We start from the raw sequence: 13,532 nt of genomic DNA, 5'->3' as shown, positions 1-13,532 counted from the left end.
CATCATCACGATACCTTGGATGAAGATGCAGTCGCTTGCGGGGACACGGATGGCATGTCAGCGTCAGGCTCCACTGTCACGAGAATCTCTGGCACTTGGATGTTGGGCTGGCGGATGAGGCGAGATGCGGAAGGTGACGGTTTGGGATGAGGTTGTTGTGCTTGGGGAGGCTTTTTGACATCGGTTCCCTCGCTTTCCATGGAGAGCGTCTCCTGCTTTTCAAAGGAGCTCGTGTGCTGGATGACGGACACACCCTTCCTATCTCGATGTTGCAGTTGTCCCGGCTCCATCTGTACGGGACCACCTGCACGTACCACGATCACAGACATGACAACAGCATCTTCAAATTAGATCGATGTTATTCTACTTTTGAGGGATGAGATATTTATGTAGTGTATAACCAAATAATGACAACGTTGCTTTAGTAGAAATAGCGTATTCTATATCGCTGTCGTTGGGCCAAATCCTCCTTTAGTCAATTTCATATTTTGTCACAAATCGATTCAACTGGTCCCCACATGGGTATACATCTTTTTTTTTTTTTTTAAACACATGATCAATCTCAAGTGTTAATGACTTAAAAAAAAACAAAGGATAATGCTTTGTTCAATCTGCTACCAAAAGCAATATGCGAACAAACCTGAGAGTGCCTGGCTGTGTTCTTGTGGTCCCGCCGCTGGAATGATGCCTGCAGAACTCCCCGACGTGGTTCCGGACCCAGGACTCGGAAGATCCTCTTCTATGCTCTCCTCTTTCCTCCGCTTCCTCACAGCCATAGCCAGTGCTCTGAACTTATAGTGCATCATTTGAGGCCGATCCTCTCTGGGGGTCTTACTTGCATCCCCGCTCTCCTGTTCCAGTGTTTGCTGCCCTATGCAGACACCTTTGTGGGTCCTGTAGCTGTCGCCGTGCTGGAAGCACGCTCCGCATACTTTGCATTCAAATGGGTTTAGATTACTTTGCGGCGCTTGTTGCTCTGGATGTCTGGCTGTGGCAGTGCCAAGGGCTGAAAAGGAGGAGTTGGGGGGAGTCTCCTCCAGCATAAGTTCAGCTCCCAAGGGAACCTCTATGGCAGGCTGTCGCCTCAACATACGGTGGGCGTGACCAATATTAATCTCTGTTGTAGTGGCCTGCTGCTCGTCAAAAGACTGGCAGAGACGGTAGCCTCTGTTAGACCTGATTCCAGATGAAGAGGATTCTAATTGGCTGGTCGATGACGGCATCGAGCGACTTCTGAGAAAGGGGACTGTTGACAATGCTGGAGTGACCGGTGATTCTGTCTCCGGGTTCTGTAGGTGCCTTAAGCCACTGGGACCAGGGGCTTCTCCCTCAAACATGTGTGGGTCTTTGGCGGTAGTGGATTTGGGTGACTCAAGACTACTTTTCCTTGACAGAGAAGAGCGCCTGGGTTTGACGCTGTCAATCTCACTGGTGTCTACCACGGCTTCATTGATGGTTATAAGCTTGGTAATGTGTTCTATGACTTGGGTTTTGGGTACAGCAAAGGGAATACTCTTATCCTCTGTTCCAGAAAGTGAAGAAAGGGGAGACTGAGAATGGTGTGGATGTGGACTACGCTGCTGCCCTCCCAACCTTCCATATTTCCCAAGAATGATTTCTGCGTAGGTTTTGGCACTGTCACTCGGAGGACTGACATGCGCCAGGTCAGTGCTGCCTGACCCAGAAAAGTAACCAGACTCTGTGCTGCCTTTACTGCCAGGGCCGAGGGAAGAAGATGATGTTGAGAGGGACGATGGAGGATCATTAGGCGACGCCATTGGGCCACGTTTTCTTTCACTAAGCCTAAGCGCAAGTCTTTGCTTGACAGCCTGAGTATCTTCAGGTCTCTGACTCTCCTCTGATCCACCTGGAAGCTCCTTGACACCTTTTTTATGCTGAGCCAAGATCTCCTTAGATTTTTTGTGGTGGCCTGTCTCATCTTCAGACTCCGTGCTTTCCCCCTCAGTATGCTCCTCGACATCTTCTCCAATACCGCCCCCCTCTGGCCCACTCAAAGTGGGCTCATCGCGACGAGATGCAAGCCCTGCCTTAATGCGGTGAGCGTGGGACTTTCGGTGTTTGTACAGGTTACTCTTTGTCTTGAATGAAAAGCCACAAGGCGCGCAAGGATAAGGTCTTTCTCCTGTATGGGAGCGAATGTGTTTCTGGAGAACACTTGGCTTGGCACATGGACGACCGCAGTAAGTGCACACATATTTCCCTGGTTTTTGGGGTTTCTTCTCTCCTTTCCTCGGAGAGCTCACCCCTTCTTTTGTGTCTTGGCTTGACTGAGATGAAATCTTGTGGCCATGGTCAACCTGGGTGGAGGGTGAAGACTGATGAGATGAGGTGGATGTGGCACCTGGAGAGAAAAAGCTGCCTCCTGAAGGACCTGGGGTTTCCGCACGCTGCCATGCTACTGCTTGCTGCTGTAACCGAAGAAGATCAGCACGTTTGGGCTGGCGGTTTTGCAGTCGACCCAAAGCTCTGTGCACCGGACGAGGATTCGAAGGCTGCTGGGGCTGTGGACAAGACCCAAATGCGGATTCGGCTGTCGCATGCCGCTGCTCTTGTCTTCCAGAGCGATCCCCGTCAGCCGAACGGCTGGGCTCAGCCTCCATAGAGTGAGGAGGAAGCCTCAGAGACGCGCACGCACCGGCTCTTGGAGTCTCATGGGGCTAACCACATGGCAGCAAGAACGTCATAGACAAGGGATCGTGGACGGTGATTGTGAATCACACCAAAGTGCCTCGATCGGCGCGGGCCTGAAGTTATTCCAGAGGACCAAGTGAGGCATTGTTAAAACGTGCCCTGAAGCAGCACTGACGTAGGTAAACATAGATCACGTCTTTGTATACAGCCGCTCTTCTTCTGCCCAGCCGTTGCCATCCTAACAGCCCGTTCAGTATCTCCTCTGGATCTCCATAGCTGGTCCTTGATCGGATAGATGGGGGCACCTCTGAACAGTTCTAGAGCAAAAGACATGAAAATGCAAAAGGCTCTTTAATAGTTGCAAATAAATTTGGTAGAGGGATGTAGTAATGAGTAACTAGTCAAAGGTACAGAATAGTGTCTGTTTATGTATATCCACACTTATTTATCTCGATGTATTTAAAAAAAAAAAGAAAAAATTCCATCTGGGACTCTTATTCAGCTATCAATGAGTAGCACAGTCAGAGCAGCCCAGATCTACACCTAAAACATCTACAGCAACAGTACCAAAAAGAGGTATCACAGTTTTAGGGCACACAGTCAAAATAAATGTTGGAATTACGGATTACACTTATCTGATCTGGCCCTAGCGTGGAGGGGGTTTTGTTTTCTTTTGGATCACTGAACTTAGCAAGTATGCCTTAACCTTTGCTATTGATATCCGCCAAAGTGTACTTTTCAAAACCTTTCCTGGATAACACAGATACGAGACGTCGCTGAACGGCCGGTGCTTGTGTGGAATCCAATGAAGCTGAGGCCTTGATGTACAGATGCGGACAAGAATTTAGAAATATATAGAATTTTTTTTAGAGAGATTATGCTATTTCGCTGCAGTACAAATCCATTAGCAACTCTTCGGTACGCCACATTTTGAGTAAGCTTTCGGTCAAAACAAGACAAAAGTGAAGTTAAATCGGCTATTGTAGGGCAAAAGGCGGTGAGGACGATTCTCTGGGTGTGTAGCTCACGGATGAGGATGAAAAACAGAAGGGAGAAGGAGGGAGAGCGCTTTTTTTCCCCCCTGTAATGAAAGTATTAGTTGAGGGAGTAGTGGATCATAGTTTAAATTAATCATCATTCATACTGCTGTTGATGCAGCCACTTAAACACGCTGATCAGTTCGGGTTTTTAAGGTCAGGGCGAGCGTTGCTTGCATTATTCATGAAAGTCTAGCCCGCCCCACTATGTGAGGGGTTTTGCCGGAGAGATGAGGGAAAGGAATGCCCGAGTCGAGCCTCCGCGATGCCAAAACATACACTTACGCACGCGTACGGTGAACGGTAAAACCCTCGCAAGACCAGTTCCTGCTTCCAGACTCTTCCCCTAAATTGATTGTGACAGGCAATCAGCGGCAGCGTCCTGAGGTGACCCCCAATTGCTGTTTAACGTGGGGAAGTGAACTTTGTCATCACATTTTCTTCGCCGCTTATCCTCACGAGGGTCACAGGGACTGCCGGAGCCTATCCCAGCTGTCAACGGGCAGGAGGCGGGGTACACCCTGAACTGGTCGCCAGCCAATCGCAGGGCACATCGAGACAAAGAGTCGCACTCACAGTCACACCTATGGGCAATTTAGAGTGTCCAATTAATGTTGCATGTTTTTGGGATGTGGGAGGAAACCGGAGTGCCCGGAGGAAACCCACGCAGGCACGGGGAGAACATGCAAACTCCACACAGGCCGGGCAAGGATTGAACAGAACTGTGAGGCCAACGCTTTACCAGCTGATCCATCGTGCTGCCTCATTGAAGAATGAAGATTCTAAATTGTCCAAAGGTGTCTTGTAGTAGTTATTATAATGACAACAACAATGGAACATTCAAGTGAGCGGAAGGTGAAGTAATCGAACACCAAGTGTCCGTGGAAGATGCAAATCAACATTACAGAATAATAGAAATACATTTTTCACGGCATGAATTTGGTTTTGTTTGAGGTCCGTTGCTAAGGGTGGCTGTGATTTGGATGTATTATACCCATTTATGGAACATACTTGCGACATCACACCCGAAAAACTGATCTGGAAAAGATTGGCGCCAATTGTTACCCTGTGCTGAGGTGAGACACAAGGAAATGTAGAGTTTAAAGGATTTTTTTTGGGTCATACGTGACCTGACGTGGCATGACTCCTTCTTGTGACTGGCTCCAGGGCAGCCCTTGAATGATTCAGAAGGTCCAAACTTGCATCGCTTCGGAGGCAACATGCTGTGACGGTTTTTGTTTTTGACATTTCGAAAATGTTTACGCGAGTCGCACGGTTCACCTCGCCGCGTCTCATTTTGCCGGCGCTGCGCTGGCATTGCTATGTTACCATCCAGACAACATGTTGAAAGATGCAAAATCAGCCACGGGAATTCATCTCAGGTTTGATCACTTATGCTAAATCATCTATTTGCTAAATGTTGCAAATTTTGCAGGTGCGTCGCTGGGTGCACCCGGTGAGTAGATCCGCTTCCAAATCTGTTCGCGTCGTTACTTCTCACGCAAACTTTAGTAAATCATGCCATATATGGATGGATCCACCTCAGGATACACAATAAAATAAATATTATGTCCAGTGGTGACTCTGCTTTCTTTCTGTTTTTATATTATTGGCATTTTATATTTAATATGGAGCAGTAATTTACAGGGAAATTAATGCCGATATGACGACCGGTACGGAAAATGGATGGAATGGATGGGTGTGTTTACGCGAAGCTCTCAATTTACCAGTCGATCTACGTTCCTGCCCTCACCTATGGGCACGAGCTGTGGGTCGTGACCGAAAGAACAAGATCCCGGATCACAATGAGTTTCCTCCGCAGGGTGTCCGGGCTCTGCCTGAGAGAGGGGCTCAGTGTCGAGCCGCTGCTCCTCCGCATTGAGAGGAGCCAGATGAGGTGGCTGGGGCATCTGATCCGGATGCCTCCCGGACGCCTCCCTGGTGAGGTGTTCTGAGCATGTCCCACCGGAAAGAGACCCCGGGGACGCTGGGGAGACTATGTCTCCCGGCTGGCCTGGGAACGCCTTGGGATCCCTCCGGAAGAGCTGGAAGAAGTGGCTGGGGAACGGGAAGTCTGGGGTATCCCTGCTGAAGCTACTTCCCCGACGACCCGACCCAGATAAGCGGTAGAAAATGGATGGATGGATGGATGGATGGATGAGTGTATTTACCTTGTCGTGCAATTTTGGGAATAATATCCAGTGGATGTGGCTAACATGATCCAACTTCTTTTTTGGTGTTTGGTGCACAAAATAATGTGACTTTTTGTTCCCCGTTCTGTAGTCTACCCGTGTTTGGTGGAACCCATTGTGTTAAGTCAATAATTATTAATATAATTGTATATGTTAGTTTACCAAACCTTTAAGATGTCAGGGTGTGAATATTCTTCAGTGTGCTTTATATTTTTTGGCTGCAATTCACCACAGAAACTCAATATTCTATCTATCTATCTATCTATCTATCTATCTATCTATCTATCTATCTATCTATCTATCTATCTATCTATCTATCTATCTATCTATCTATCTATCTATCTATCTATCTATCTATCATATTACATTACATTATTATTACTACTTTATTATATCATATATATATATATATATATATATAAAATCAATATTCTATTATAATATTTATTCATGATGGTATTGTTTCATGGGTGTGCATTTATTTTTGTGAAAATCTTTGAATCTCTCCTATTATGGTTGGATATTCTTTAAAGGATGTTCCTATTCGACATTTTCCACATTATAAATATGTCCACCCCCCCCACACCTCAAATAAATACATAAATAAAGTAAAAAAAAAAGGCATTATTTTGATAAATATATGAATGACACCTCCTTGAATATAATCAGGAGGGTTCATGTTTTGTTCATTCTTTTAGGTTCAATAACTGTATATAATAATAATAATAAAAAAGAAATAATATATAATAATATTAATTTAATTAATGTATTCTATTTAATACGTTAATTTATCATTAATTAATTAATTATTAACAATAATACTAATTATAAGAAAGCCTCCTAGTGTGACCCAGACTGCGCACACCAAAGCGCTTTTAATTCATTCATTTCAGTTCTTTCAAACTATTTTATTGCTCCCCAAGGGGTAACAAATTTCAAGCCGTCTTCACATAAGAAAAACAGGAAATGACATTTATTCATGTTGAGACACTGATGGCATTGTCTGCGAAATCTGGGATCAGGTGGTGATTTGTCATGCTTATGCGAAATCCCATTACAGTTTGTTTCCTGACTAAAATATGACCCCCTTTAGCTATTAGGTTTGTCGCAGGATTATAGCCTTCCGCTCACTGATTTGCAGGTGACAAATGCTTCAGCCTCCGCTTGAAATGATTGCCAAAGAAAAAAAAACATCACAATATGTCGTTGTTCATCAATGACTGCATTAAATTGCGTGCAACTGATTGCTTATCAATCGAGTCGCACTAGAGGGGCTGCAACCAGCAGAGGCGCTGTTGATTCAATCGTTTCCAATATCGTCATCTAAACCGCAACACGACGGCGCCGACGGGAGTCAAACTCCAGCCACGCGAGCCTCTCTTGGGACGGATTACTCTTCTCAACACATCAGCGTCATCGAAACAATAATTCACGTTAGCCGTAGTTTGCCCTCGCCCCATAAATAATAATAATGGATTAATTCTTCACGAGATGATTAAGGAAATGTAAGCAAATGCCCGTTTTTCTCGTGATTAACGTTTTGTCCCTCTGAGAGGAGGAGCGCCGATGAGCGAGCAATTTAGACGATGCGAGTTTCGGATATTCAAGGCAGCCCTGGCACACTTTAAGTGCTCTGATGTGTGTGTGTGTGTGTGTGTGTGTGCAAATGCGAACACGCAGACGCGCGCAAACGTCGCTACGTCAAGTCCGGGCTTTCTACCGGCGCTGCCTATTGAATAAAAATCAACATTTTAACTCCGTGCATGTACATTTCCTCGTCAATACCCGCATGTACTCTCGCAGCTGGTAATGATGGATACCAACAATAAATTAGGTTGCACCCCGAGGACAGATAAAACTCTCTTAAGTGCTTTTTAAAAAGCACTTGTCACCCCCCTTCGCCTCCCGAAACTCGCAAGCGCACGCACGCACACGCTCAAACTCGTGCCTCTTTCTTCCCGTTCTCTCTCACTGGTGGTAGCCTGGTGCTGGTTCCCATGGAAACAAACCTACTCTGAGCAATGGCAGATGGAGAGGGAGCTGGAGGTCTAAATTTATCTCCCAGCATCCTCTCCGACTACAAACACACACTGGCAGCAGGAAGTAAGAGGAGGGTAGAATGTGCGCCCTCCGCTTGAATTTGACGAGCTGGCACGACCTTTGACATCCACGCCGCCTTTGAGCGACAGCCGCCGAAGAACAGCACGCGCCGTTCGGGCCGGACAAAACGGCAAAGCTCGAAGCTTTTAATCAGAGGCGAGGCCCCGCAATCCTTGTCGGGAAATCAAGGGGCGGAAGGGAAACTCGAAAAGACCAAAGCAGACGTCGAGACGTGAGCGTAGAAGTTCTCGCACTCGCGCGGGGTCGCCGCTTCGGTCGGCGGGTCCCGGCGGACGCCGGCCGGGGAAACGCAACGTGGCGGAGCCCTCGGTACGCTCGGCACGGGGATGGTTCAGGGGGATCAAAGGAGCACGAGAGGAGGATTTCCCAAGAGAGAGAAAGTTCCACTTTATGACAATGGCCTCCTTTGAAAAAAAGTCTTTGCAATAACACTGAACGTTGACACAATGCTACTTTGAAACTATTCCATATAAGAAATAAAATCGCAATATTTCAATTTATTTTGAAAGTGTTACAATTTTTTTTTAATGTTTCCTTTTTTCATTTTGTACAAGAAAATAATTATCAAAGTTTAATGGATGTAAAAGACGCTTACCAGGAATTTTCCTTTTTTAAATATTTCCCTTTTTAATTTGTACATAAAAAAATCCATCAAAGTTTAATGAATCTAAAAGACACTTACCAGGAATTTTCCTTTTTTAAATATTTCCTTTTTTTAATTTGTACATACAAAAGTCTATCAAAGTTTAATGGATATAGAAGACGCTGGCCAGGAACTTTCCTTTTTTAAATATTTCCCTTTTTAATTTGTACATAAAAAAATTTAATCAAAATGTAATGAATCTAAAAGACACTTACCAGGAATTTTCCTTTTTTAAATATTTCCCTTTTTAATTTGTACATACAAATAGTCTATCAAAGTTTAATGGATGTAAAAGACACTAACCAGGAATTTTCCTTTTTTAAATGTTTGCTTTTTTAACTTGTACATAAAAAAATCCATCAAAGTTTAATGAATGTAAAAGACAATTACCAGGAATTTTCCTTTTTTAAATATTTCCTTTTTTTAATTTGTACATAGAAACAGTCCCATCAAAGTTAAATGGATGTAAAAGACACCAGGAATGTTCCTTTTTTAAATATTTCCTTTTTTTAATTTGTACATAAAAAAATCCATCAAAGTTTAATGAATGTAAAAGACGTTTACCAGGAATTTTCCTTTTTTAAATATTTCCTTTTTTTAATTTGTACATAGAAACAGTCCCATCAAAGTTAAATGGATGTAAAAGACACCAGGAATGTTCCTTTTTTAAATATTTCCTTTTTTTAATTTGTACATAAAAAAATCCATCAAAGTTTAATGAATGTAAAAGATGTTTACCAGGAATTTTTCTTTTTTAAATATTTCCTTTTTTAATTTGGACATAAAAACAGTCTATCAAAGTTAAATCAATATAAAAGACGCTGACCAGGAATTTTCCTTTTTTAAATATTTCCTTTTTAAATTCGTCCATAAAAAATCCATCAAAGTTAAATTAATGTAAAAGACAGCAGGAATTTTCCTTTTTTAAATATTTGCTTTTTTTTAATTTGTACATAGAAAGAGTGTATCAAAGTTTAATGGATGTAAAAGATGCTGACCATGAATTTTCCTTTTTTTTTTTTTTTAATGAAAATGACTTCTTCCCCCACACACATTAGAACGTTAACTTCCACCTATAAAGAAGCCGACTCATCTGCGTGAAATAAAACATTTTATAACAAGAACGCAAACTTTCTCAAATTTCTTAGTACAGTGTTTCCCAACCTTTACTGAGCCAAGGCACTTTTTTTATTTTTATTTTTTTGAAATCTAGCCGCACACCACACAAAAATCCCAAAAATTGGGTATACCTGTTAATTATGTAAGTTCTGCCTTATCTAGTTTAACGGAAGCGCATTTAATTGTTCTGCCTATCATATCGCTGGCATACTGGCATAGATGGACACAAAAAAAAAGATTCATTATTTGAAAATAAATAATAATACATTTGCCGAAGAGCACCGGCATAGTGGTTAGAAATAAGTCGAAATATTTTTCTACAACTGTTGAGAAAATTACCAAATGTTCAGTTTTGGTTGCGGCTATCCCCCTCCGGTCCTGTTGGTGGCAGAAATGTACGTTCCGTACGGGTTTTCTAAACTCAAGGGAAAAAGAATGGGAACGTCCCACTGTGACAAATGAAATGAAATGAAAAATTTAGCATGTGCGTCAACATTTTATGGGCTCTACCTCAGTCAATATCACACTCCTCTGCTAGATTTCGGGAAATTCAGGTAAGTGGCTTTTGTGTCATCCGACGCGTGCTCATGCACATTAAAAAGAAAGACAAATAAAAACTTTTTTCTTTAGCATTTCCAAAGAAATGTTTACATAGTTTCCAAGAGTTGCAATGCACTTAGGAAAATTAGCCATTTAACTTATGTGACAGGTAAGCGGACGGAGCAAAAAAAAAAAAAAAAAAACCCGAGAAAAAGTCACGTGGGTCCGAGCGCTCCGAGGGAAGACAAAGATGGATTTGAAAATAAGACCGAGCCAAACGGGAGGGCGTCTCCGCGACGAGACGGAACGGACGAGAGTTGAGATTACCTGACGGAGCAGTCTGGTCTCCCCCCCCCCCCCCCCCACTCGGAGACGCTTCACAGGCTCTGCGAGACGAGCGTGGAGAGCCGGAGCGGATATGACTGCCTGAGTGGGTGTGCTGCCGAGAGAGAGGCGGAGAGGGTGGGGGTGAGGTAAAAAACAAGAGTGATGGAGGGGGGGGGGGGAGAGACAGCAAATGAATGTTTCCACTGTACTGTATAAACGTTGGGAGAGGGGGGGGGGGGGGGCGTGGAAGGAAATCCATTGATATCCGTACAGTCCTCGCAATTGTCACCGTGGCTTCAAGATACGTCGGAATACCCGGAAAGTGAAATAAAAAGCGCGCCGCGGCCGCGACGTGAACGCCCGTCGCTCTTTGTCGAACATTCGGCGGCCTGAAGCCGAGTTTCGACCAACGGTCGCGTTGCGGTCCGCGGGATCCAAAATACGCGAGCCGGTTTGTTGACGTACGATCGGTTTAAAAGCACTTGAGAGACGCAAACTTTATTTGATTGAATGCAGACTTTTTAAAGGAATGTAATCACCTCCGCCTTGGCACTGTTTGACGGCTTCGAAGTTCAATTAACGCACCCGAAACTACAATCGGAACCGAAGTTCTGGGCCGTGCTGGACTGAGACGGCATTTGAAGCGCAAGAGAAGAATGGGAAGACGTGCGCGCTGCAAAGAAAACTCAAATGCAACCGAGACACACGCTCGTTTTTTGTCAACCGAGATCTTTTTTTTTTTCTTAAAAGGCTGCTTTTGTGTCAGGGATTTTTCGACAAACTTGTTTTCACTTTCACAGGTTCTACTTTGTTCCATCCATCCATTCATTTTCTTGGCCGCTTATCCTCACGAGGGTCGCAGGGAGTGCTGGAGCCTATCCCAGCTGTCAGCAAGAAGGAGGCGGGGTACACCCTGAACTGGTTGCCGGCCAATCGCAGGGCACATGGAGACAAACACCTGCAATCACAATCACACCTAGGGGCAATTTAGAGTGTCCAAATAATGTTGTGTCTTTTTGGGAGAAAACCCACATAGGCATGGGGAGAACATGCAAACTCACCACAGGCGGGGTCCAGGATCGAACCCAAGACCTCAAAACTGTGAAGCCAACCCTTTCCAACTGAGCTCGCGTGCCAGCTAGACTATTCTGTCCATCCAGCCATTTTCTTTTGCCGCTTATCCTCACAAGGGTCACGGGGAGTGCCGGAGCCTATCCTAGCTGTCAACGGAGTCAAAGGAGGCGGGGAACACCCTGGACTGGTTGCTGGCCAATCGCAGGGCACATCGAGACAAGACAGCCGCACTCACAATCTCACCGAGGGGCAATTTAGAGTGTCCAATTAATTTCCATTTTCATTTTCTGAGCCGCTTATCCTCACAAGGTTTGCGAGAGTGCTGGAGTCAATCCCAGCTGTCAACGGCCAGGAGGCGGGGCACACTCTGAACTGGTCGCCAGCCAATCGCAGGGCACATCGAGACAAACAGCCGCACTGAAAATCACACCTAGGAGCAATTTAGAGTGTCCAATTAATGTTGCATGTTTTTGGGATGTGGGAGGAAACCGGAGTGCCCGGAGGAAACCCACGCAAGCACGGGGAGAACATGCAAACTCCACACAGGCGAGTCCGGGATCGAACCAGGGACCTCAGAACCGTGAGGCCAACGCTTTCTGGCTGACCCACCGTGTTGCCGTTCTACTTTGTCATTGAGATTTTATTATGGATATGTTTTTCTTAAAATAAAAATAACACAATTCATATTAACAATGGGTATACACCAGTTAAGTGGGCAGTTTTTTTTTCCTGTTCTACTGACAGATTTTTTGTTTTAAATTAAGTAATATAGTCAAAGTTATTCCTTTTTTCTTCTTGTTTTTAAGCCCAATGTTTTAAAGAATTTGTATAACAGGAACATATTTCTAAAGTATCGGAACATACGTGAAACTTTAAAAATGGGACACATGACTGCATTCAAAGTGCGCCAGTTTTAAAAACATTTTTGTTCATTTCTTTAGGCCACCGGTGTCAAAGTCAAGGCCCGGGGGCCAGATCCGGCCCGCCATATGATTTAATGTGGCCCGCAAAGCCAAATCTAGAGCGTCAATTTCCAGGATTCTTGCAAAAAAACTGTACTAAAATTTCATATCGTCACTTATCATAAATGCTAAACCTGTACGTAAATATTCCTCCGTCTTCCCGATCAACCGATACTGCTATTTCTTCACCAGGTGAGGATGAATTCGAGAAATCAGCGCCGGGCACAACGTAATCGAGCCTTGCACGTCACTGGCGAAAATGTCAGCGCCCCTCAAAATTCGTAACGGTCGATAAAAATCTTCTGAAAACACTATTAAATGAGAGAGGATTTCACATCACATTTTCAAAATGGAGTACATATTACATCATCTACTGAATACATTTTTAACGCAAACCGGTGGAATTTCCCCTTTATTGAAGACGGGATGCGCCGCAAGTTGTAACCGGCGAGTTGTGTTCACGACGATGTCACACTATTGTCATACTTGACACAAGCATCACGCAAAATCATATCAGGGATTCGTTTTTGGAAAAAAAATAAAATAAAAAACAATGGACCACATTTTATCTAAAAGAATTGAAAAAAATGTCTGCGCGAGTGATGCACCTCGTAGCCTTACGTGTGTCATTTTACGCACGTCTTCCAGCCGCGTCTGTAAATGAATTGCGGAGCGTCGCCCGTTCGAGCGGGCCCCCGCGAGGTCGGCCGGGCCTGCCGACGACGCGAAAAACCCGGCGAGCGAGCGAGAGCGCGAGAGAGAGAGAAGAATTGAGAATGAACGCAGCTCCTACTGTTCCGTAGCGCGTTGCCTCATTGGCGGAGTACAGGAAGTGTGACTCACACGCTCGAAAATAAAACATAAG

At 44.5% G+C, this 13,532-nt stretch overlaps 1 protein-coding gene across 5 annotated transcripts in view; it reads right to left on the bottom strand.

The window, feature by feature from the left end:
- LOC133500499 (transcription factor HIVEP3) overlaps positions 1-13,532 on the bottom strand; it is a 62,795-nt gene that overhangs the window by 14,875 nt on the left and 34,388 nt on the right. For 4 of the 5 annotated variants that reach the window (XM_061819240.1, XM_061819243.1, XM_061819244.1 and 1 more), the window contains exons 2-3: positions 641-2,969; positions 15-304 (exon numbers count right to left, since the gene is read on the bottom strand). In XM_061819240.1, the coding sequence (XP_061675224.1) occupies positions 15-304; positions 641-2,621 (2,271 nt within the window). In that variant the 5' untranslated portion in view covers positions 2,622-2,969. Of the gene's footprint in view, positions 1-14; positions 305-640; positions 2,970-10,631; positions 10,744-13,532 lie in introns of all 5 variants that reach the window. The other variant, XM_061819241.1, reaches the window with a different exon arrangement.

The sequence above is a fragment of the Syngnathoides biaculeatus genome, chromosome 5 (assembly GCF_019802595.1).
Source record: "Syngnathoides biaculeatus isolate LvHL_M chromosome 5, ASM1980259v1, whole genome shotgun sequence".
Lineage (NCBI taxonomy): Eukaryota > Metazoa > Chordata > Actinopteri > Syngnathiformes > Syngnathidae > Syngnathoides > Syngnathoides biaculeatus.
This window is presented reverse-complemented; position numbering and strand designations above follow the sequence as displayed.